The sequence below is a fragment of the Tiliqua scincoides genome, chromosome 3, assembly GCF_035046505.1.
Source record: "Tiliqua scincoides isolate rTilSci1 chromosome 3, rTilSci1.hap2, whole genome shotgun sequence".
Classification (NCBI taxonomy): Eukaryota; Metazoa; Chordata; class Lepidosauria; order Squamata; family Scincidae; genus Tiliqua; species Tiliqua scincoides.
The window spans coordinates 131,677,428-131,704,015 of NC_089823.1; the positions used below are offsets into that span (position 1 = coordinate 131,677,428).

Genomic DNA, 26,588 nt, shown 5'->3' on the forward strand with positions numbered 1-26,588 from the left:
TGCGCAGGTTTCTTGTGAACATGTGCCAAGTCTATTTCCCTTCTTTCCAAATATCTTCAGGAGGTTTCTACGTAGTTATGACTCTGGACAAGGTTTCTTACAAATTGAATGTCACTGCAAAAGGTTGCGAGATCCATGAATCTCTTTGTTTTATGGCTGTGCTGCACAGCTATACTACATAGCATTAAGGATACCAAGCACTGGAATTTTCTCTGTAATTGCCGTCTTTAATGCATATTCTTTTTATTAGGAAGAAAGATGCCATCATCCGACAGCACTGTGGTTCTGACAAACATGAAGATGATAAGCAGTGAAACAAGTCAAAGTGAAGGACTAATGCAAGATCCTCCTGTAACTACAGACTCTTTAGAAGAACCTGGTGCTTCTGAACCGAGTGCCCTGCTAGAACATCAAGCCAATTTGGTCACTGTAACAGATTCTCCCATGAAAGCAGAGTACCTTGCAACACTTCCTGGCCTCACCACCTTAGCATCCAAATGCCAGCTTTCACTGTTAACCAAGTTTGAATCGGAGGACTCTGGTGTTGAGTTGCCAAGTGGAGCCAACTCTCCATTTACTCCCAAGGGCTCTGAAAAGAGCTTTGTGCTGCACAGCAGAGATCCTTCCTGTGACTCTGGCATGCTCAGTGCCTCTTCCTCTCCAGCAGCTGGCCATCCCATAATGAGAATGTGCCATGATGCTGTGGATGCCTGCCTGTGCATTTCAGATGGTAAGACATTTGAAGAACCCTCTGCAGGGCAGGTGGCCACAGTCCAGACTTCTGCAAGTTTGGAAGGTGTTGGTTATTGTTCAGGGGGAAAAGATTCTTTGAGCAGCAGCCAAGGAGAAGGCTTGGAAGGCAAACCCAGTGAAGAGGCCAACGTGTTCCCTCCCTCTGCCACTCCTGAGGAAGAGGGAGGACACAGTGATGACTCTAGCAAAGATGCTTTACAGGAGATGCCACTACAGGGGCATCCTCTGAGAAAATATTCTACAAGCGACAGCTTAGATGAGTACATGGACGAATGCTGTCGGCTGAGTGAGGTAAGAATGCTTAATAGAAACCAGAATGCCCTTGGTTATATATTTTTTAAATCCCAGATGAACAGTTCAGAAGGGCTTGAAATTCTCCAGACACAAACGTAGGTTAGCTTTATTGGCAACTTACCATCCCCTGGCCAGTATGGAGCCCAAATATTGCATAATGGGCAATGTCTGCATCAGTTCCTTTTCTAAGGGATTGTAAAAGAGGCTGTGTTCCTGTTTTATTCACAGCTTTATTTTTTATTTACTGCTAGAAAATGGTCCCAGAGGTACTGGGGTATTAAATACAATATGCTGAATTTAACAATGTGCCGCTTTTATAACTGATCTCAAAATGGCTGCTGCTGTAGATTTCTGTTCTCCACACTCACTGGTGGAACATTTTGGCTTATGCTGTCCTTGCCAATAGGACTCCATCCCTTCTCTTTGTCATTTTTGCCTCGGAGCTTAAGATAACAATGAGCGTTCCTGGTAAACAGCATATCGTCACACAAGTTATAGTTGAAGAGGCTGGGTCATATATGGCCTTTGTGTGGGGTGGCTTGTGATGACATTTCCTAAGGAGCATTGTGTGCTTGGGAACCCTGTTAACCAATCCTAGACATACTTGAAAGTTCAGTCTCATCTCTTCAGACTGCAGTTGAAAATTTCACTGTTTGACAAAATAATCGACCATGCTTACTGTCAACCAGGAAGATCTGCACAAACTCATTTGATGTGAAATGAAGTTGTGTCAGAACTGCAGGAGAAACTTTTAAACAAATCTCTCTCTCTCTCTCTCTCTCTCTCTCTCTCTCTCTGGTTTGTTTTTGTTTCTACAAATGTTTATCTGGTTTTACTATAAAAAGACTGCTTCAAGTCCATTTCCTGGTTAAAGCCATCTATCAAAGATGGGTTTAATAGCACATGTTGTTTGGCCCTAAGCTTGAATCCTGCACAGCAGCTGGAATGTTCTAATGATCCATGTCTATAGTCTGTACACACCCATAGATCATAATGTGACTGATGGGTGTAGCCATGGCTGCTGTGTAGCTCCTGAGGAAGGCAAATTCCTTCAAGGGTAGCTAGTGGGAGTTTGATACCTTGTGTTCTGAGGAACATTATGTGAAGGACTGAAACAGTTGATGTTGCAGGCCAGTTCTGCTGTTGTCTCTTTGTATCAGTCTTCAAATAGACAGAGCTCTCTTTCAGCATAAAAGGAGAAAAGTCACTGTAGTTGAGTAAACCGTGGGCCCTGTGGTGCTGCTCACCACAGCAGTTTATGGAAAGCAGTGGATGATAAGGTGTGGGGTGAGATTGCAAAATGAACAAAACATTCCCAGCCTTTCCTGTTGTTTTGGAATTTGTAGCAGACTTCCATTTGTGCATGTGGTCTGACCCAATCCCATGACATGCCGCTGACAGAAACATCTCTTTCATGCCTGCTGGGTCAAACGATTGGCTTCTTTGGATTTGGACTTATGGCCCCCACAGCTGAACCCTTCTGCTTTTCCGGTGACAGATGAGCAGCTGAGGTTGCTTTGCCCAACCATCTAATCTGTATCTGCCATCTCTGAACATTCAAAAAGAGCTTCAAAAGTCCAAATACTTATTCAGTATAAGGGCCTCATCCCAAAGTTGGTCTGTGGTACTCCTTGCCACAGGATGTGGCACTAAATGTAATAAAGGATGTCTGCACTAAATGTAATAAAGGGCAGGATGATTTCTTACCCCTTGGGGTACCCTTGTATACCAAAGCAGATGATAAATTCTTGGAAATAATTATTGTGCTATGTTATTGCACAGGGGCACAAAAGCTGCAGCGAACAGGGGCCCAAGGAATATGGCAGAATTCTTAATGCTGATATACTCTGCCTTGGGCACTGGGTGAGAAGGGAAATCCATCCAACCAGTTTTCCACAAAGGGATAGTTCCTTGGTCCCCAAGCATCTTCACTTTGTCCAATACATAGTCAGGGTAAGCTTAAAAGAAGAAGGAATGGGGGGGGGGTATGGAGTTATACCAGTTCTGAATCTGGACTGGTCTGCTTGCATTTTGTTTGTTTTTCCATCTTGCTCCTGCTCAGTGCTCACTGCAATGTTTTTTCCCCCTTGCCTTTCTGTTTCTCTGAATAGATGGGGGGAAAAAGATCCAGTGCAGAAGCAGGTTTTATGATGATTCCATGATCCTAGTCACTGTTTCCAAGTACACTGAGCAGCTATAGACTAATCCAATAAGAGAATACTTAAGGCTGCAACTGTATACACGATTACCTAGGAGTCCAATTGAACTCAGTGGAGCTTAGTAGACAGGCATAGACTTGAACTGTTAATGGTAGTTTACAATATTGTGTACAAATCTACAAGTTTGGCTGGCAGGCAGGTTTATAATCCCTCTTCCCTAAAGCTGCTGTTTGCTCCTTTGAGAAGACATGCAGGCACCATACCATTATTCAAATGTTTTCCTGCTAAGGGGCAAATATCCATTTCAGGGGGGTGATTGACAGAGCAATCCTATGCATGTTTACTTACTTACTGTGTTCAGTGATTTTCATTCCCATGTATGTGTCCCTAGGATTGCAGCCTTAGAATGCTTCTGCACTAGCTATTTTATCTGGAACTGCCACCCTCTATTTACTAACTTTTTGCAGAGCTTCCTAATGATGTTGTTGGCAGCCCATAGGATTTCTGTGTGTTTTGGAAAACCAGAGTGTGGCATCTTTTTTTTTGAATAGAAATGGAATTGCTGCAGCATCCCTGTTAAGTAGAAATGTGCGGGCTATTTATATACCAGGGCAGGCATTGTGACATGTAGGTCCACCCAGCTGACCCCTGAAGCCCTGCAGGTGATCATAACTGAGTGTAGTCTTGTTCAGATATTTACTGATGCATGCATAGGATCAATATGTGTTTGGAGGTCTAGGAAGAGTGTGCTGGCAAGCCCTGCTCCTGTGGACTTGTGGTCTTGAAACTTCATCTCCAAAGTCCACACATCCAGTTTTTGTCACTGCAGACAAACTCTGTCCTCATGCACACCTGGGATGAGACTTCAGGAACATGTTGACCCCTGGGCAGGACTTGCTAGCACACTCTCATGTGGACCACATGTTCAAGTACCTGGATTTATAAAATTCAGAACAGGATTTGGGTATCTTTAGTATACAGACAGACTATCCTGGAAGAAGTATCACTTTAAGAAACTAGGGACACCACTTGTTTGATTGCATAAGAGAAACATTCTGTTCTCAGCATCAATTCCATTAGCCTCAGGTATGTTGAAAACAAAATCACATGCTAACCTGACTCATTATAAAGGATACAGCAACAATCACAAAGGGTAGTTAAAGTGTCGACTTGCAGAATACTAAATGGATTGGGAGAGTTGCCTGCTTATTCTGGGGGGTCCTCTTTTGTATACATGCTTATGATAATTCACTAAAACTGACATGAGAATGATCCATTTGTCTGAGATAAACGGGCAGAGGGCAGGAAAAAAAGTTCTGGCTAATTGAATACTGGTTAGGTGGCTACATTGGATACTTCTGGATAACAGCAAAAGGGGGGGGAGGGTGACCCTGTACCATCCTCCCTAGTACTAATTAGTGCTAGTTCTGCACCCTCCACCCAATGGCTTACTTTCTTCCATTGGTGCTTGAGGGAACTTAACCAGCCCAGTCTTCCCTCCTCTATAAAGAGTTCCTGTAATCTGCAGGGAAGGGAAGTTTTTTCCCCCCCCCCTTCTATCAGAAGCATATTGCGTGTGCAATAGCACTGTACAAAGTAGTTTTAAGTTCAGATAAAGGAAAATTCTTTCCTCCCTTAACTAGAACTGCTGCAAGCTGTAGCTATAGAGGAAATGGCACCACTTTTCCTGTAAAAGCTTTGTTGTTTCAGCTAGCTCTTGCTTCTAGAAACTCATTGTCCCATACCTTTTCCTATAAAAGTGTCCATAAACATTACTACTGTTCCATGGAAGGATTTTGTTTCCCCACCATCTCCCAAAAAAGACAACGGGTTCCAGAGTTACCAAGAAGCAATACGAAGTACATATTGTAATGAAAAGAGAAGAAAAGGAGGCAGTTTGGATTGGGACTATGATATAGGTGGAATGGGACTTAACACCCTTTGCGCTCTGCTCTTTTCCCAATGAAAATCTCCCCATTGAAGCAACTGTTTATGGTACCTATTGGGGGAAATGGTGGGAAATTTCCCCCAAAATTTTCAGTGGGGGATTTTCAGTGGGAAATGACAGCAGGAGTGCAAAGGATTAAAGCCCCCTCTGCCTATGCCACAGTCCCAATCCAGATCACGCCCACATGCTCAAGTGGCTGCTGAGCTATAAAGAGGGGAAACTCGTGTTTAAAACTAGATGTGTTTAATGCCACATTGAGTTTGACTGTTATGTTGACCAGAACGCTTATTAGCTTTATGAATGTATCCCCTCAAGTTTTTTAAATCTTCTGCAGATGTTCACTTAACTAGCACAAGTGAGGTTCAAAGGTGATTTACCTCACATGACCACACTAATCCTTGAGGACACACAGAAAACCTGATCCTGTGGGAAGACGTCTAGGCTAGCAGCAGTGGTTGCTGGGGGAATCCTCAGATAAAACCTTGCTCTGAGGTGCCCCATGTCACCCCTACCTGCCCTAGGGCAGCATATGAGGCACTACTGAAACTGGTACTGATAGTTCCAGCCAGGTGGACTGTGATGGGAGTGGGGCCTTGGCCAGAGCCCAACTTATCAATCTCTGTTAACCCCCTCCCCAGCTAGCAGGTGACTCCTCACTGCTCCTTCCATGTTTAGTGTGTCCGTCTGTCTGCAGGTCTCTCTGTCTGTCATTCTGCAGGTTGGATTTTATGTCAGATATGCTTTGTGTATACCTATGAGCAACAATATGTGCATTTGCTTGCATATGTATTTATAGTCTGCTTTCCTCTTTTTACAGGTCTTGAAAGCTGCTCACAATTTAAAAACAATAAAACAAATTGCAAAACAGCAGTGTAACTAAAAGTAAAAAACAAAACAAAATTGAAACATGTTTTTTATCTCCTGTGGCATAGCTAAGGGGTCGGGGGGTCAATTGCCCCAGGAGCCATGTGTTGGAGTGACATCCTGGTCGCAGCCAAGGCAGGGGATATCCAGGAAAAGCTTGCATCAGAGTAGGCAACCCTGAACACAATCTGCTCTTGTAGGACTAGGTCAATTTCTTCATCGGCACCAAGTCCACGTGTTATGTAAAGGTCAAAACACTTCGTCTACCTGGATGTTTTGGGGTTGGGGTGGTGGTATGGTCTTAATTGCATCAGTGGAGTAACTATTTATTTAAATAGAGTGACTTCAAGTGCTAGTTGGTCTAGTAATTGGACCAGAATTGGGCTGCTCTGAATTGATTCCTAAGTGTCCCTTTACATGTGGCAGGTAAAGAAGCAGCAGATAAGTTTTAGCTACTGAAAATAAAATGCTCTAATATCCTGGGGTGGTTCTTTTCCTTGTAGGTGAACCAAGGGAATGCCAAAGCCCTCGGCTCAGGCTTGGGTTATCTGGAGCACATTTGCCAACTTATTGAAAAAATTGGACAGCTACAAGAGCACAACCTAAGATTACAGAAACAAGTTTGTAGTTTGCAGAAGGAACAGAAAACTATCCAGTTAAAAGAGGTAAGGAAGGATCTACAGCCACATCTTACCTGCCCTTTCATTACCACATCTCTCTCCCCTCCCAATGGGTCGTGATCCAATTTTTAGCAGACTGTGAAACTGACAGGCTAATCGGTGGTATAGCTAGCAGGGGGCAGGCTGCCCCAGGTGCCACCCTCAGGGGGTGTGTGTGATGATACTACTAGTGACGAAAATCGCTGTTAGGAATAATACAATCATGTTATATATAATTTGATACATAATTTACAAAAGAATGCAAAACAGCAAACTGGAGTGAAATATCTCTGTTTTATCAAAAGTTATGGCAAAAAACCCCAGAAAACAAAAATACAATTCTCGTGTAACAAAAAGTACATTCCTTAATATAAAATGGACCAATGAGACTGACTGTTTGAAGAGCTAATGAGATGTTGTTATGACACAACATGGAACCAATAAGGTGTTCGTAAGGTGGTACCCGGAGTGTGTGTGTGTATGTGTGTGTGAGAGAGAGAGAGACAGAGAGAGGCACCACTAGCGACTAAAATTGTGGATTTTAGGAATAATACCATCATGTTATATACCATTTGCTATGTAACTTAATGCAGAATGTAATGAAACAAACCAAACTGAAGTAGCTTTTGTTCTATCAAAAGTTATAGCCAAATAACCAGAAAAAGAAAACACAGCTAACTTATGTAACAAAGCAGATTTCCTTAACTCAAAGCTGACCAATGAGTCTGAATGTTCTGAGAGCTAATGAGGTGTTGTTATGACACAGTATAGAACCAGTAAGATGTTGCTTTGAATCAGCTCTTTCTCCGTGTATCAGAGCTATTTGAACTTCTATTCAGTTGTGTTAATGTCATCAAGTTGGCCACTGTTTTTTGTTGGTTACTGGTTGGTTGGTTGAGCTGTACTGTTCTATAGTAAAATAAATAAAGTTAATGGGGTGACACCATGAGTTGTCACCAGGTGACACCAACCCTAGTGATGCCACTGGTAGGAAGGTTGGGTGTTGTCGGTCACTGGCTTAGATGGCTTTTAAAGTGGTTTCTAAACATTCATGGTGGACAGTAGTGTATCAATGGTTATTAACCATGATGGCTACATTGAACCTCCAGATGTAGGGGCAGTATGTCACTGAGTACTATGTGCAGGGGAGCAATAGCAGGGGAGGGCACTGATGTGCATCCATTGCTTGTGTGGAAATATTCACTGCATTTATTTTCTGGTCATTATTATTATTCATTAATAAAAAATAGTCATGACTATTATTACCCCTCAGCCTCACCTACTAAACAAGGTTGTCGTGAGGACAAAGAAGGGGAGGAACCATGTACACCACCCTGAGTTCTCTAAGGGTGGTATAAATGTGTGAAAAATTTGATTTTGTCATATGGGGGGGGGGTGTCAAATTTATGGGCCCTGGTGTCAAATGACCTAGATATGCCACTGAAGCTTATAACTGACAAGGAAAATGTATTGAACTCTGTGGAAACCGAAATGAAGCAGCACATGTATATTTACCCATGAGTAGGCAAGCGGGTCTCTGCTCTTATTGAATGTCAGGAGGAGAACACAGAGTTACCAGAATGGTTCGGATCTGATGAATGTGGAGTTCAACAAAAACTCCAGAAGGCTCCTCCTCCCACCATAGTAAAAAGGATAAAAACAGAGGCTTGAGCAGCTGGTAAAGTGAAATACTTTTTTTTTGGGGGGGGGGGGGGAAGAATCTCATAAAGTTAGATGAGTCCTGATAAAGTGTCATTTTAAAAAATGGGTCCCAGTGTTTAAAAGTTTGGGGACCACTGATCTAGTAAGTGTAAGGACTCTGTGCAGCATTATCCATTCTGAGAATTGCAAAATGTGACATATTGCTTAAGCATTCCTATTAGCTTGCAGTTTTTTTCCTGTTTTGCAGCAATTGAAAGTGAGATACAAACTATGGAACTGAGTTGGAAAGTTCCAGCCTCATGGCAAGATAATCTCCCAGCCCTCAAGCTCTCCAGTAACTTGTCCTACATAGGCAACATGATGTGACTGCTATGATGTCAGAGAGAACAGTGTCATCTTTAGGCTTCCCCTTGATTAGTCACATCATTGTCTGATTTCTCTCCTTTTTGTAAATGCTAATACACTGCAGGCTAAGAAGGAGTTGTGTGCATTTATCTTGTCTGTCTTCTCTTGGTTTGGTTCTTTCTCTGGTTCTTATACTTTCTCTTCCCAGCTAAGGTTAAACCACCTTCACCTGCAAAAATTGCTGATTTGTTATCATTTGTGCTTTCCCACACATGGCCTAATGCTAGTCTCTACCTCTTGAGCATTTTTAGATTTTACAACATAGTCGATAGCACAGTGGTTCCCAAACCTTTTAGCGCCAGGACCCACTTCTTAAAATTACATTCTGTTGCCAATAGACTATTGGGACCGACTTATCTTTATAAGACTAAAGGAAAAAAAAAAGTTTCACTTTTTCACAGTTGCTCAGGCCTCTGTTTTCATCCTTTCTACTATGGTGGGGGGGCACCTTCGGAGCATTTCTTAAATTCCAAGAATGGATAGGGACCATTTTGGTGGCCTTGCATCCCCCTTCACCTGGCCTTCAATGGGAGCTAAGGCATGTTTGCCTACTTATGAGTAAACACATACGTGTGGCTCAGTTTTGCTTCCCAAAACATTTTGCTTGTCAGTTTCATGACTCATCAACAGTCAGATTTCAACCCACTGTTGGGTTGTAACCCTCAGTTTAGGAAACATTGCTATAGTGCTTGTAGCAACCTGTATGTTGAAGAGAGCTTATAGCACCACGTTGGTTTTAAGTCAGCAGCAAGCATGACGACTGCACTATGATGGGAAACATTTGGAGATATGGAGACTCTATGAGATTTTCTCATGAAAGAATACTTGTAAAAACCTCATTGAAAAATGAGGTTTATATTCAGCCTGCCTAGGTAAACCTGCTTGAATCTATGAGAGAGGTGGTATATAAATGCCATAATAAATAAGCTGTGATTGTCAGATTTTAGTACAAATGTGTAGATAGTTATGTGGGTACTATGTTGAGGGGTTCGGCTTCTGTGCCCTAGATGATGATAAAACACATTTATTTTGGCCTTACAGGACTTGAGGATAAAGGCAGCCATCTCTCTTTTGGAATGCTTCCAAAATGTCCATGATATCTTGTGATGCCAGTTACGTATTCTTGACTAGTTGCAAATTAAACACAGGCGTATCTCCTTTTTTTCTGCTGATGTAGGAGTATTTTCTGCAGCATTGCTCTTGTGGTGCTGCCAGCATTCTGTTTAGCTCGTACCAGGAGGTGAAGAATTTTTTTGCTGGGAAGAGCAGACCCCACAGCCTCTTGGTTCAGAACGGAAACATGTCTGACCTCTCAATCATCCCAGAAATAGGAGGAAGCCGTGGAAGATCAAGCAATGGCAGAAGTGAGTTTCAGTTTTATGGACAAGTGGCTTTCAATTAAAATACATACTTAAGATGAAATAGGTCTTTAACTGACAACTGCATCCAAACACACAAATGACAGTGTCTCAGAGCATGTGTAAATGGAGCTGGTTTCCCCCCCTCCCCAATGGATCTAGGGACACAACTTTAAGCATACCAAAGCCCATTTTAGTCGGTGGATTTAGGCATGTTTAACTCTGTTGCATTGTAGCCAATGTTTTTGTTGTGTGGAATACCTTTCTCTCTGGTATTGTGGGGATTGGGGGAGGAGGAAATCCTGAGGATGGTACCTCCCTCTTTTTGCCTAATCTGCCCCTTTTCAGGGCTAAAATTGCTTAGATTCTGCTGCCACCATGAGGACAAAAACAGAGGGAGGGAGAGAGCGAGCTAGGAGGCCTAGGCAAGCTTCTGATTGAGTTTAATCAATGGGCAAATAAAGAGTTTATTCAAAATACAAAAGGGTCATATTGGAAGAAACAAGAAGGAAAGCATAAAAGAAGTAGGCTTTGGAAATGGCTTGGGCATTGGCAGTGCCCAGGTGTGGATCTGCAAAAGCAAGCAGCTGATTACAGGCAATTTAAAAGCAAAATTCTTTAAATCTCTGTTCTTTAAATCACAGTTCCATAACTGGTACTTATTCTAGTGATAGCATAAAAAATCCCTCAGATGTCTCTGATCTCCCTGTGCTGTGATGAGGGAATGGTTCACATGATGATCTGAGAAGAAGGAATCCTTGGGATCTGCCCAAAGCACAGACTGCAATTCCTCTTAACCTGCCCCCTCAGATAATTCTTCTTGAACACAGTCCTCAGTTTGACTTAAGTCATTGCTTTGGTTCTGTTCTCAGTATCACCAATGCACCAAGGGGCATCCTCCAGTCTATATATTGTCCCTTCATTGAAAGGGAACAACTGAAAAGTAACTTGGGAAGAATGCATCAGGAGCTCCTTGGTAAAAGTCTTAATGACTACAACAGATGAGAGAATCTGGCGATCTCCTTAGCCTCCCTAAATCTAGATTTCTAATTTCAGGAGGAGAGACACTCATGGATCCAGAAAATAACCCACTGATTATGAGGTTGAAGTTGACAAATGGAAGGAATGGTGGAGAGAATGAATGTAGAGAAGGTTGTAGTGTGCCTGATGGCCAAACGTATTTGCCAAAGGAGTCGGCCATGAAAAGGGTAAGTGATGGATATGCAGTGCAGATATTCATGGACTAGATTGTGCTTCATAGGATGCAGATTAACTCTTGTGCATGAAAACTTCTGCCACAATAACTCTGCTTCCCTTTAAAGAGCTACAAGCTGCTTTGTCTGTTGTAACAAACCCAATAAACATGACTACCTCTCTGGAGCACCTCAGGATGTATTTTGCAAGATTCCAAGGCCAAGCTCTGCCTGGAGAATTATGCCTACTTTTAGCTAATTAGCTCCCCTTCTTTCCCCAAGAATGATTCTAGTTCTGCCCTGCAGCACTGCTGGACCCCACAAGCAGGGTAGCTAGCCTGTTCCACCTGCAGAGGTCCTCCTTCCTCCCCTCTTCTGCTAGCAGCTCCTCCTGCCACTACCGCAGGTTGGTCCTCTGCAGGTCTTAGGCATGGCAGCCAAACACCAATCTTGGTGTCTCCAGCAGTCTCCAAAGTCCATTCACCAATCAGTCCAACCACAGTTCCAGTAGCCATCAGCCTCCCCTTCCTCAAGCTTTCCTCCTCCTGCTACCCACATCAAACTATCCCTTCATCAGGTGCTTTTATGCCTGAGGGCCCTATTGCCTTCAAGTGGCTGCAGCTGTGCAGCACACTGCCTGCTGAATGCCCAGGCAGTGCCCTGCACATGCCTGATCTCGTCTGATCTCGGAAGCTAAGCAGGGTCAGGCCTGGTTAGTACTTGGATGGGAGACTGCCTGGGAATACCAGGTGCTGTAGGCTTATACCATAGTCTTTCGAGACTGAAGGTTGCCAGCCAACCCTTAAAGGGGCCACTGCTGACACCACATCCTATCTCCTCAAGTGATCTTAAGCATTTCCATTACAGGATGGTATTGGGATCACATCCTAAAACTGCAACCCTCACGTCATTTCACATTAGAGTAGAAAATAATTTACGATTGAGAAGTGAAGTCTAAGCAGTTTGCCTAAGATTACGCACAGCAACTTCAAACTGAAGTTTTGAAACTTGACAGCAGGCATTTGTCCCACATTTTCCTTCTTCTGTTTCTAGGGCTCTGGCATTAGCAGAAGTACCTCAGTAAGTAATTTTAACACATTTTTTCTAACTGGCTGTTCACTCCTTATAATCCTTGCGTTGCTCTCTCCTCCCTCTGCTGCCTCTCTTACTGTTGAAATAAGGTTGCAAGCTCATTGGGTTAAAGGCCTAGCCTTTTTGTTTGTATTATTTTAAAGTGCCATCTATTCAACAGTATATAAATGTCACAGTCATTAGACTTTGTGAGTCACGTGGAAGCTGCTGAAAGTTGCATACTTCTTCTGGCTAGTGCTGGCATGGAGATTCTCCATGAGGCTGGGGGTTCCACAGGACAAGTGGCTCTCACATGTAATGGCCACAGGGCACTTCTATGTGTCAGCCATCCATCATTTATCTTGAGACAGGTATATATACTTTAACCTAATTTGAGCACTTGAGGAAGATGGGCTAGAAATAATAAAAAAAAAAAGCCATAGAAATTATCACTGAGCATGAAGTTGGACTAGATTTTTTTCCGAGATCCCTTTTGGCTCTAACATTCTATAGTTGATACTATCCTAGTTCCACTGAAAGCAGAGGAAAAATCATTTTTTTTTTCTTGGGGGTTTTCTTAGTTATTGCAGAATTTTCATATACTGTGTTTTCCCCATAATTCCTTGCAAATCCTCACTTGTAAATATTTTCTAGTCTGAGAAAAATGACACTTTTTCATAGAGAGCAGCTATCATAGAGAGTTGTTCTGGGTTGATGCTCCATTTCCCTCCTTAATCTAGCTTTTCTGTCTCAAAAAACCCCCTCTGATAGTTAAGAGGCTGCCCTGAAATTCCCACTTTTGAAGGGTCAGCTACACTTCAGGCATGTGGATTGTATGTGTCAGTCCTCTAGGAAGTATGTATGAACTTAGGAAGCTTCTTGTCTGCACACGTGACACTGGAGTCAAACTTTTGTGCCCATTCCTTCCATAGGTTGAAAGTCATGCCTGGGGAAGAATGAGAGACCTTGTGAGGAAGAGTAGGGGGAGAAGCCAGAGCAGGCTGGGGCTGACATCAACTGCTTTGAAAAGGTCATGCCCTCAGCTCTATAGGTAAGCTCTCCAGGATCTGAGTGTTCATTTGAGCTGCCTGAGTGGTGCTGTGGCAAATATTCGAGGAAGCTGTTCCTGCTCTAGATCACAGAGCAGCAAAATACATAACCAGTGTGGCCTAGTAGCTGATGTAGTCTAGTAGCTGACTTGGAATGACTCAGGAGACTTGCGTTCAAAGTCTTTCCTGTACATGAAATCAGCACATGCCTTGGGCATGTTGCTGAGAGTAACCGGCTTGTTTGCTCTGGGGAATGGTGCTCAGCCTGTTCTGGGTGGGGAGATCCCTTTAAAATGGTCTGCAGGTGTGCTAGGGGAGTTTAGGGGGAAACTTATTAGCAGGGCCATTGAGGATGTGAGCTCCCCCACCAGCAGTGCAGAGTATCTTGTCAACTATAAAATAATTGATGAAGTGTCTTGACAATTTCAGTGCCTCATCAGTGTGCCGTGAGATGTAAAAGGTTGAAAATAGCTGCCTTAAACGATCAAGTCCACATCTTGGCATGTGTTTCTGGATTGAGCTTGTCACTAGAGGCCCAAGTGATCTTTGTGGCATGCAGTGCTTTCCACCAGTTAAGGCTGGCGTGCCAGCTGCAGCCTTTCCTGGACAGAGCTCACCTGGCCACAGTTATCCAGGCTCTCTAACCTCCAGGTTAGATGACTGCAGTGTATTGTATCTTGGAGACTGCTCAGAAAACGATTTGTTAAAAATACAGGAGCTAGGTTACTAACTGGGACTGGGCATCAGGAACACAGCTCATTGATGTTTACAGAACTACACTGTCCATTGATAAGCATGTTTCAAAGTACTAGATGGTGTTTATCATTATGTGGGTTTCTGTTTGTCCCCACCATTTGGGTGATGTAACAGCCCGTTTTCCAAGCTCTCTTGTGTTCCAAGAGAGATCTTGTCTTGTGGTTATAGATAGCAGCAGTAGGTTATCTTGTCTGCACTTGCAGATGCATTATGCAATACTCTGAAACCCCATAACATTTATTTGGCTACCAGACCTTGGCACCTTTCCTGAAATGTCTGAAGGTGTCTTCTGGTTTCCAGTAAGACGTGCACCTATTGAATCCCTTGATCTTTCGTCATGTGCACTTGAACTAGTTAAATGCATCTGGCTGCACATTAAGCTCGGGACTATCAGTTGCAGATGCAAAATCCTTTATTTGTTTTCAGAGGGACTTTCACAGATGGAAAAGGGTTGGGCCAGACAGGCTTCCTGCTATTGTTTGGGCAGCTGAAACAAATAAAAGAAGAGCAGATCAAAAGAAGTGCTGTGAGCAAAAACAGCTGGGGATCAAATAAACAGATGTGAACTTTTGCTGAAATCTGGACCCACACTCATCTTCATGCTCAGAAATAGCAACTTTTCATTCCCACCCACTCCCCAAACGGCTGTCATCTGGGCACTATAAAGAGTGCAGAAGATTGTTGATCTTCAGCAAGAGGAGAGTGCTGGGCAATCCATCTGCTGGTATTCCTCAACCCCTTTGTATCAATGTATGGGCCAGGTTGTACATTCAGCAACATCAAGCAACGTATCCCAGGCTGTGGACTATCTTTTTGATATTTTGATTGCTTAAATCTCAGCATTTTATAAAGATTTAACTTGGAAGTGGCCTAAAGATCAAAATAATTAATAGGCTGCAGGTTGAGAGTTGCACATTTAACTGCTGTGCAAACCTCCCTGTACGGTAGGGGAAACCTGAAAGAGAAGGCTAGACTGAACCTATCAAACTATCAGGGAATGGTGGTAGTTGTTTTTTTGGGGTAGGAAGATTATTATTATTATTGTTATTATTATTATTAACTTTATTTTTACCACACCTTTCTCCCCGGAGGGACTCAAGGCGGCTTATTGTTGGTTGGCAACCTTCAGTCTCGAAAGACTATGGTATAAGCCTACAGCACCCGGTATTCCCAGGTGGTCTCCCATCCAAGTACTAACCAGGCCTGACCCTGCTTAGCTTCTGAGATCAGATGAGATCAGACATGTGCAGGGTAACAGTTGCTGCAAGCGGCTTACAACAAAGGTTAAAACAAATTAAAAAACGTAATTTAAAAACAGATAAAAAGATATTAAACATTCAGTCTACTACTATAGCATGGAATGTCGGATCCCCGGAAAAACTTTGCTACTTGCTTCTGTGTATAACTTGGCCCTTAGTGGGTCCATCTAAGGTGGTATCTCTGGAATGCTTTTATTTCATGATTTCTCAGTTATCTGTTGTCGCTGATAGCTTAAGGATTCAGGGAGGTAAAAGTATTATTTATAAATGTGAATACCAGTTGTATTTCCCTACTACCACTTCCCCACTTTACAGACTCCCCACTAGGAGTCTGCCCTTGAGGCTGCACAGTGTATTGTTCATATGGGAAAGGGAGGTCCCACGTCCCCCTCTCCTTGCTTAGTGGACTAAGACATGTAGGAGAGGGAAGAATAGAGAGGTTGCCTTGCATCTCTGTGGTGTGTGTGTGTCTGGTACCATGACCTGGTACTAGATGTTCATGGAAATACTGAAAGAGTGCTTCAGGCACCATTGGTATTTAACATGTATAACAAATTGTGTTCATGTTAATCAAACTGGAAGTCCTGCACTGCTCCAGGAGCAAGGTGAGGAGCTGGATAATCTTCTTTCTGATCTCTTTAAGTGGGCAAAAGCAGATTAATGTGGCTTGTGTCCATGGCAGACTGGACGGAGATGGTGGCAAACTCGAATGAAGGACTGCCTGAATTTAGCATCTGTGTCAAGCAAATTTTTCCTTCCATGTCCTGCTTGTTCCTAGTGTTAGCAACTGGTTGTTTACCCCTTGATAGTTGTGTCTACTTGAAAGTTACCACAAATTTTGAGAGTACTTGTTTTGGCAGTTTAGCTGGGGGGGAGGGGATGAGTGGAAAATAATATGGGTATATCAGTGTCTGTTTAGTGTCCATATCACACAGCAGGTGCAAAGTTACAATCATGCTTCCAGGGCTGTAAGAATGTATTGCATTTTTTCCCACTTGTCCAGGCCGGATATTGTGTCTTTGGATTTGAAGAAAGTGGAGAGGAACTCTATGATTGTTTTGGGAAAAACCTCAAAGAATGAAAGCTCATGGCCTTTCTGACTGGAAGAAAATAAGGTAAGGGAACTGCCAAAAGGCAGTGAGTAGGAACCATGAAGCAGCGATGATGGAACTCCCCCTTTTGAGTCACTCTCCATGTCCCAAGTGGCTAAAGAGAACTAGAGTTAGCAGTCTTAGCAAATGTCTGTTTGAAGGGATCCACTGTGGAAGACCTGATTCTTTTGCGGGGGGCTGCCTGGACTGACATCTGAATGAGTGGGATAAGGCATGGAAACCCACCAATATGGATTTATCTTAGATGGAAGGAGAAATCAATGTGCTTCCCAAAGAGCACTTCATGCACAGAACCACACTTTGTAAAAACTGTATTTAAATAAATGTTTAAAGTAAAAGAACAAAAATGGGAGGTACACAAGTAAGTTTCATATCCTCCCAAACAAACAAAAAAATTCCAGCCATGGAAATATGCATATCAAGGTGCATATGTATCTGTAGGAAGGTCTCCTCACATTAATTGTTTCTGTTGATCCTTTCAAAGAGAACCACCATATACAAATTCACAATTTAAGACAACTATTTTTCAGTCTTCTCTGTCAGTTGCATCACCAGGCAGAAACAGTATATTGTCTTCTGTGATTTGGTAAAATTGTTGAAAGTGAGACCACTGGATTGAGACAAGCAAATACATTGACTAATTATCTTTGCTTGTTGTGTTTGTTTCAGAGAGGAGGAAACTTGAGCTCTGAAGACTGTGATACTAAAACCTGTTTGGAATGATGTTGTTTATAATCTGGCAGAATGATTCAGCAAAGGGAAGCAAAGAAGCAGTCAGCAGCTTCCCCTGTGTAATGTGTCTACTCAGAAATTTAAACCTTTATATCAAGAATATTAGTTGGCTACAGGAACTCCATAAAGTTACTTTCTGAGCAGTTTCAGAAGGGTAGTCTGTGCTAATCTATCATAGAATGGAGAGTCATGTGGTACCATAAAGACAAACAAATAGATTGTGGCATGACCTTTCATAGGCTAGAAAGCCTACTTTGCCAGATGCACAAACTGTTACTATGTATTGGTCGATCTATCCGTCCTGAACAATGTAACCAATGACCATCAGTTGCGTGACATTAATCTTAGGCCTTTTTTTTTTTTTTTTAGGAGCAATGAATGAAAGTGGCTTTTCTTAGTACTACTTTCAAACTGACCTGATCCTGCAGCAATATGACAATGGTTCAAAAGCTGTAATAGGCAAAGAGGCTATTTATTTCTTTTAAAAGACCAAATGGGGAAGCTTGACTTTACCCGATGCTAGAGCCCAAAGAGGAACAAATATTCTGAAATAGCAGGTGTTGCTGTAGGACAGGAGGCAGCTGCTGGAGCTCCACTTCTTTCAGCTTAAGAAATGCATGAATACTAGTGTAGTATAGAAGTACTCAGTCTGGAAAACAAAGAGTAAAAAATTAAGGGCCAAAAATGAAGGGTCATGGAAGTTGGTCTCCTCATCAGTGTGATGTTGCTGACACAGCCCAGCAGGTGCCCATTGCTGGTTAACAAAACCATGTTGCATATCAGCAGAGTAGGAAGAATATTTTGCTAGTTGCAGCATGAATGCTGGATTTTCAGCATTGGCATTCATGATCTGGGAAGAAGAGATTTCTACTCCCTTCATTGGAACAATTATGAATGTGTCTCAGGTCTCCAGTAAATGAAATGTCTGTACTAACCCTTAACATGTTTGTATTATGCAAAAGCCAAAATGAGTTTAAAGACAGAAAAAGCCTCTGGATATTTAAAAGCTATTGGCTAGTCTTACAAAAAAAAGTCTTTGTCTGAAATAAGCATAAGTAAGTTACTGACAGTTCAGTGCCAGGACCCTGTAACTGAAGTGTGAACTAAGACCAAGAAGGGAACAAGGGAATGTGAATGACATGACTTAGAATTCCCTACCAGGTATAATGAACCCTGCAGTATGATCCTGTGTATGGGTAGTACAGAGAACCCTTGATTTAAGACTTCGGTAATAGTTGTTTCTGCTTTACTAAACTAGTCATCCATGGTTTGCACACACATATGTCCACTGACTTCAGCATGTTGGGATTTAATAGACACCCCATCTCCCCATTACCACCCTAAGAGGAGATGAAAAGTGTGCAATCCCTGACACCACTGTAACATTAGAGATGATTCTTTATTTTTAGCAGGGAGTTGACCACACTGGACCCACACTAGTGTGTTGCATGTGACATTGCAGGTGACCCTTGAACTGAACCATCTCCGCTGCCCATTTAGTCTGCCTCTCTGATCAAACCAACCCTGACTAGCACAAAATCCTGGGTCTCAATCTTTTGCACAAGACAGATCTGGAGTTTAGTACTCAGGAACCTCTACAATGAAGAGGTTCAATCTTTTTTTCTCTCCCTTTTTTCTAATGTAGAAATTAATCACAGCCCTAGTAGATTTGTATGTAAAATTCTAGCACCTTCAGCTAAAAGAAGGTCAAAGGGCAACGGTGAGCTAGAAGGTTCTGGGGATTATGTATGAATAAGCAGGGATAATACACCCCTTTGATGACAGCACCAAAGCCAAATTCTGTCACCCTTAATTATATGTGAGTTTTTTTTATTAGATCAGTTACTGGGAACACTTGCATGTTTCATCTCCTCTTAGGTGGTAATTGGTAAAACCCCACTTCTGAGTAGGAATAGTATATTGAACAGGAGCTCAGTATAACAGGAGCTCAATTGAAACAATATATAGTTTCAAACTTACTAGTTTTTTTAATCCACTGAACAGGGTACTATGGAGCCATTGCAAACTTTCTCCTCTTTGCCCCAAACAGAGTACCTATAGCTCCTCTATAAAGCTCCTCAGAGTGTCATTATAACTCAATTTTTTTTGCATACAAAAAATTCGGTCTGCAGTAGCTCCAAAGGATCTTGGAAAATAGTGCTTGAGAAGACTGCAGTATGTGGGATATCTTGGAGAGCCACTGGCCCTTGAAGTATGGAAACATGCTGGGCTAGGTGGCTCAATGGTCTGACAGTCTAGGACAATTCCCGAGCTCCTTTACTTATATCCTCTAGAAAGGGGTGTCTTCAACATGCCTGAGACTTTTCCCTCTCTGCAAGGACTTGTTGATATGGGTCAGAGTAGTCCCCCAAAACTGCTTCTTCCACCAACAAAATGAAACTGATATTCTTCAGCACTTAGGCCCCTCTGCTAGCTAGGGCTGTCTCCCTACCTCCACAGTACCTTAGTTTAAGTGCCCCTTTGTTCAGAATGGAGCTAGTGAAGACATAAGAGACAACAGAGATGTAAGAAAGGCTTCCCAGGCTCTCCATTCCCATACCCAGCAGTCATAGAAGCTTCTGGCCATTTCTGTCCCTAATTATCTACTGCATGCCTATTCTTAACTTTCAGTGAAGATTTTACCACTACCTCTCACTTTACAAGCACAGTCATTAAGGCAGAAGAGGTTGGCCAGCATCTTAAAAAGTAGACATGCCTTTCTTTTTCCCTTTTCCCACAAGGATGATGGTGCAAAAAATCCTGATTCTGATGCTAAACCTATGTTATGAGGTATGTTACATCTGTTCTTAGTTTATGTATGTATAGGCAAGTCTTATTGTTTCAGGTGTTCATTATTATGCATCTCTCCAGCTTTATCCAATAGTAGGGAACATTGCAACTCTAGATTATACTGTGAATAGTCAAAATAAATGGAGCAAACTCTGTACAGATTTAATTTGTCCTGGCTCCTGCCTAGATAACAATGACATCTGCAGTTTTGCAACTTTTTGCTGCTTTTTTTTAATTTTAGCAGAAAGGATCTTTCTGTTTCAGAAATGACCCCCCTCCCCACACAGGTGCCAGTATATTTGTGAGGGCAACATTATGCCTAGGGAGAAAACACAGACTTGGTATGGTGCAAGTCCATCTTTGCAACCCATGCACTCTTGCAAAAATCAGATTGCCTGGGGCTGCAGAGTTGGACTTGTAAAACATGTACAAATCATCGTGTACAATGTAAAACATAAAATGTTTATATGCACAATTTTTATAAAATGTAGCCTTTTTTACATTATATAAAAGATGCATTTTCATAAATATTTATATAAGATGTAAAATACTGTATATTTATCATTTAGGGCCAAACTAGCTGTGACACAGGAGATCTGTGAATAGGATTTCCTACTTTTAAAGAAGTATTGACAACTGCAAGAGCAGCAATTTGAACTGGTATGGCAGTATGGTGGAGGAGTGTTAACCCATTCCTTTGTGCCAGTTACATCTTTCCCCTCAGATTTGCCCCAATAGACAGTACACACAGGTGTGATGTGTGTACTTGTTAATTCTCCCATGGGCCAAGCAACAACTTGAGAAAGGGAAAAACGTACTCCATACCACAGTCCTATCCATAGATCTCTCATAACATGTCTAGAACGGCTCTAAGATGCTTCACATTATAAGTGTAAGATGCTTAATAAATCACAGATATGGAAAAGATGTTTGTCTATGTGACCTTCCTTGAGTATGTAACAGTATGAAAAAGGAGGATATTGCCCTTCTTCTATTGAATACAAGTCACTGGAAGGAGGTTGTCCCATTCAGATTGAATTAGCAAACTGGCTACATTCAGAGGGAAGCCTGAGCAGATATGGAGGCAAACTATAAAAGACTAACTATACATTCCTAGCATGATAGCGGTGATATTTAACTGCTTTAAATCCATTTTTATTCCACTTAACTTTTCTTTGATTGCAATGAACTGAAATTTAGCACAACTATCCCGTCAGACAACACCCTGTAATAATTGAAAGTCACGGTTCCATCGAATTTTGTTTGTTTTTTTCATAAATTTTAGGATTTAGAATTGGTTTTGTGCTATAACATAGTAACCATGCTTTGCACAATAATTTAATTCAAAAAATTAAAGGAAAACAAAAGTAAATGTAGTTTAATGTAGTAAATGTAGAAAAAGTATATGTAGTTTGAATAAAGCAAAGGGCTGCAGAAAAATTTGAAAATATAACAGTTGATGAAGAAATAACAAAGAAGATTGTAGTAAAGAAAGTATAGCAAAAATACAACCTTTAGTTCTCTATTTAAGGACCTCTGTTGACCACATTGGTGGTTCTCCCCTCAGGTGCTAAGATCACCAGGTTGCTGGATGAGCTCACTCTGGAGAAGGCCATGTAGAACTGCCCATGTGAGAAGCAATCCCTGCCACCTTCAGTGATTGCCCCTAGGACTTGTTGATGGTCATATCAAAGCAAACCTTGAGGGGGAACTATAACCTCTTGAACTCGAAGAGATACTCTAATGGTATGAGTGATATGAATACTGACTCCCACTGAGCACAGTTTGAACTCGACCAGTTGCCCAGCTGCCACCAGCAAACCTAAACCATCATAAGGGTTGGGACATGTGAGCAAGGTACTCATCAGACCTGGTGTAGTTGTCCTTGTTGTCATGGGACATGATGAACTCCTCCCAGTTGTATACTGCATGCCTCATAATGAGAGCATGTGCCTCCCTAGCCATTAGCTGAATGTCATACATAGGAGAGGGACTGGCAGGCTCCATCTTCTGTGATGGGGACAATAGTGTGAGGCACCATTTCTCCATTGATATTTAAATACTCAATTGCCATACCAACTTAAAAAGGATTAAGTTAAAAGGGCCAGCCTGGCCATGTAGGCTACAGACCTCACTCAGGCAGTAGCACAGGAGAAAAAGCCAGCCAGGCCAATGTAATAGGAAGGGTTCAGTAATTCACCCCTGAATTTAGATTTGCCCCTTTAGGGGTTGATTAGGGCAAATTATGTTTTTAAGCATTTGTATGGGTAACGTTTGTAAACAGAAACCAAGCTGATATCTCATGGGGCCTAAAAGATATTGAGGAATCTGTGAAAACACATTATACCCTTTTCACCCACTTAGGGGTTGAATTTCTAAAATCCCTTCTTAGTGGGTCTTTACATCATGGAAGGAATATACTCCCTGAATTTCATGATTCTAGGTCCAGAGGTTTGGGCTGAGCCTTGATATTCAGGATATTCATTTATTGATATAGACAGGGCTTTTTTTGTAATGGAACGCACCGGAATGGCGTTCCGGCACCTTTCCCCCCCTCCTCTCCGCCCCCACCTTTTTTCCCCTCCCTGCACCGCCTGCCACACACTGCTGGCTAGGGAGGGATTCAAACCTCCAACCTTGTGCTAAAAAAAAATGGGGTGTTTCACTCCAGCTGTGGCAGGAGTGCTTTTGCTATCAGGGAGCTCACAGAGGATGGACGTGTGTGTGTGTGTGTGTGTGTGTGTGTGTGTGTGTGTGTGTGTGTGTGTGTGTGTGTGTGTGTGTGTGTGTGTGTGTGTGTGTGTGTGGTTATTGACTATATCTAGTTGTATCTTATTACTTATTTCTCCGATAAAAAATGGTTTAAAAATAAATAAATAAATGATTAACAAGTTGTGAGTTCTTGCACCTTTTTTTTTTTTACACAAAAAAAGCACTGGATATAGATATGCTAATATAAATAAGTGCCATGTAGATGTGATGTTTGAGATCCATAATGGACTCTCTGGCCATCATCTTCTTGGTTAAAAGCAGTCAAAGATTTGGAGCTGGAGGAAGGAGGGATACTATTTTCGTCTGAGCTTACAGTAATATGCAACCTTTCTTGAACAGTTTTAAATGAAGAATACAAATATTTTCCCTTGATAAAGATCCTATTGAAATTAGGAGCTTGTAACTCAGCTGTCTTTGTTAATGTGGGCCACCATTTTCTCCTTATGAAAATTCTTTAAATCTCTCCACAATCTATGATGTAGAGGGGGAAAATAAGAGACACAAGTATCTGCCTTTTTTACCCACTGTGGCACAAAGCATCACAGACCTACTTAAAAGTCAAACAAGGACATGGGGAAGAGGGCTAACCATTTTTCTGTTTAAATGCCTTCTTCCCCACCCTTGTGTGCAATGTCTTTTTTGAACTCTGTATAGGGATGGAGGGAAAAGCTGGGTGGGCGGGTGTGTGCGTGCGTGGAAAGTGGTGAAATGCTAGAAGACAACAGATGAAATAGGCTTCCAAATTCTTCTCTCAAAGCTTCTTTTCAGTTGAAAAAACACTAGGGCTGTTTTATATATACAGGTTGGACAGCCCTTATCTGAAGTGCTTGGGACCAGATGTGTTTTGGATATTTCCATATTTCAGAATACTTGCATATGCATAGAGATCTTGGGGGTGGGGCCTAAGCCTAACACAAAATTTCAACTCCCACAGCTGCCCTTATACACACAGCCTGATATGGAATTCTTGGGAGAGGGCAGTCCCAGTCCTGCCCTCTCCCACCCCACAGCTTCCCTCTCCCCTGCCAGGTGCTTCATGAGGAGCGGCTTGCACTGGGCCAGGTCCGGCAGTCAGTCGGCGCTAACCCTTGCAAACATGCTTTATGGCACGTTTACCACAGTGCACGCTGGTGGTGAGCCGCCGTGCACTGCTTAGGATTGGGCCCTCAAGCCCTCATAGCAGTATTGGCTTATGAGACTCAGAATTATTAGGAACTGTTCCTATGATCTAGAATAGGGGTCTCCAAACTTTTTGGCCAGAGGGCTGCATCAAATATCTGGTGCAGTGCAAAGGGCCAGAAAAAAAATTTAAATATAAAATTTATATAAATAAGAGATGGAAAAGATGAGTGAATAAATGGGCTCATTCAACCTCTCTGGCCCTTAGAACACGCACCAGATGCAACCAGATGCTCCAATCATGTTTGATTAAGTGGGCCAGAGGCTTTCAGGGGACAAGAGGCTGGCTGCGGGCTGGATAGAGGCTTGCCACGGGCCGCATCAGGCGCTGGGCCAGGGTTTGGAGACCCCTGATCTAGAAAACTGATACTTGATTTTCTCAGAGCCAGCTAGCTAATCAAGCTACTCACTCCTTGCACCGAATATCAGAAGAGTTGGATGGAATATTTTATCTTTTCTTCAATTTTTTAAAAAAATCTTTTCCCCCAAATTGTTATGATTCTGCCATCTGTTGCAGAAAGCTGATGTGCAGTAGTACACACATCATTCTAGAAAACCTGGCAACATCTAACATGTTATCCACATCTTTTCCTCAGAAGGAAATGAGGTGCCTCCCAAAATTGTTACTGCCACGCAAGCTAGAAAACTGAGCTGGGAACCACAGAATATTATGATAAGCATATTATATTCCGCATTTCAGCTTTAAAAACAAAGCAACCAAGATGGAAAAATAAAAATGAAAGACAAAGTTTTAGAAAAGTATGAAAAAGGATACATTTTAACATCTAACCTTGAGAACATGAATTTCACCTGATAAGCAGAGTAAGCCAAACTGCAGACAGAAATTGGGTTATGGAAGTTTCTCTGCTTCTCCATGCAAAATGAATGGCCCTGGCTAGGGCTGCGTACTGTATTTAACAAGTGCATACAGTTGTACATGCACATCTAAATCCACATAAGCTGTGCGCTCAGAAGTGCAGGAATCGCTCTTACCGACTTAGGAGGCCAATATACAAACACCAAAAAGTCCTGGCTGGCTGTGAACAGGTGCCAGCAATATTATGGTGAGGATGGACAGCTGAAAATAGGCTTGATAGAATTAAACCAGTAATTTTTTAATCTCAGCAAAGCCAACTCTTGAGATTCATTTTAGTTACTACCAAGTTACATATATATTATTAACAAAGTCCTATTTCAAAATTCTGTGGATTTAACCACAGAACTCTAGACACAATGCTGTTAGTGCCAGTATCACGATGCTGACATTAACTGCATTTACTATTGTCATCAGATCGTGCTTCTCTTCGGGCTACATGCTGCATTACAGATTTCAATCCACTGTGGCAACTTCACACTGCTCCCTTCTCCTCTTATATCAGCCTGCCTTCTCATACCAAAGTGACACACTGCAATGAGCAAGAACTGTCCCTACAGGCACACACAAGAACCTGAGACCATCTTTACATGAAAAGAAAGCTATTTTAGGATCCTCTGCAGTGCATGTTTCACCTAATGTGGAGCAAGTGTGAAAAAGGAGTCATAATGCAAAGCATACTTAATTCCTCACACCCTAACTAGTCTTTCAGCAGAGCACAGAATATCAGTATGTTGGCTATTAACCCAAGTTTTGAAAAAGATCCCCCATGGTGACTTTGGAAATTGTATTCATATCATATACATATGAAAGTATGTTTGTCCATCAATAAAGTTGTTTCTGAAATTCCTGACAATATTTAAGTTTGCTTCAGACTGCAGATTTGATTTTCAATAGGGACCAGCCATAGACTATATCTGCCCATGGAAGACCACTAGCTGGCTACAGAGGCAGAGCTACCACCCCACCACTTAAAAAAAGGTGTTCGACCCAGCTCACGTTGACTAAACATGGAAAGCATTTTGTTAGAAAGGGGAATAGGAAGGATCATGCTGGAAGACATAAAAACAGACTCTACAGCTTCCAGGATGGCACAAAATGGCTTATGTGGAATTGCATATATGACAGCCAAGCAACTGTACACACAAGTTCCACCTCTTTCTCTCTCTTCCCCAACTTTCCAGGGTTAACGCTCTCTGCCCCAAGCCAGCAAGAACTCTCTTGAGAAATTATGAGGCTACCACTGTGGCACCTTAAAATGGAAGTGAGAACAGCATCAGGAATATCCCATCTAACTCCTTCCACTTTTGTTTTAGCCGGAAACAAAAGTTTTCATTTTAGCCAGAAACGAAAGTTTTTGTTTTAATCCTCACAGTTCCTCATCTACAGGTTGCTCAGCTAGTTTTATAGTTGCTGCAGTCCTGGGTACAGTTATGTCCACCCAAGTCTCACAGAAAGATATAGGGCTTATAGCTGCGTGCAGGGCTCAGGTCACATTGCCTTCACCCCATGCCAGTGGCTTAGGGCTATTTCATAGAGCCAGTTCTCCATGAGTGCCTTCAAGTTGAGCAGGGCTCCCTAAAAGGGGAGAGAGAGTCTGGACTGAAAAAACAAGCCTCAAGATAGATTACACAAATTGGCCCCGATATTATGCTGAAGACCATTTTTTGTTTACACAGAGAGCACGGCGAGGGCCGAC

General features: G+C 42.2%; 1 protein-coding gene and 2 pseudogenes across 2 annotated transcripts in view; 2 read left to right on the top strand and 1 right to left on the bottom strand.

Annotated features, from left to right (window-relative positions):
- The window catches only part of LOC136643773 (uncharacterized), a 35,435-nt gene extending 14,444 nt beyond the window's left edge, over positions 1–20,991 (top strand). Inside the window, exons 2-9 of one of the 2 annotated variants that reach the window (XM_066619088.1) lie at positions 251–1,044; positions 6,522–6,683; positions 9,922–10,108; positions 11,159–11,310; positions 12,349–12,375; positions 13,299–13,417; positions 16,434–16,545; positions 17,212–20,991. In XM_066619088.1, coding sequence (XP_066475185.1) covers positions 251–1,044; positions 6,522–6,683; positions 9,922–10,108; positions 11,159–11,310; positions 12,349–12,375; positions 13,299–13,417; positions 16,434–16,530 — 1,538 coding nt within the window. In that variant the 3' untranslated portion in view covers positions 16,531–16,545; positions 17,212–20,991. The remainder of the gene's footprint in view (positions 1–250; positions 1,045–6,521; positions 6,684–9,921; positions 10,109–11,158; positions 11,311–12,348; positions 12,376–13,298; positions 13,418–16,433; positions 16,546–17,211) is intronic. The other variant, XM_066619089.1, reaches the window with a different exon arrangement.
- LOC136646389 (5S ribosomal RNA) lies at positions 11,942–12,056 on the top strand (annotated as a pseudogene).
- LOC136647214 (5S ribosomal RNA) lies at positions 15,321–15,440 on the bottom strand (annotated as a pseudogene).
- Positions 20,992–26,588: the final 5,597 nt, after the last annotated feature.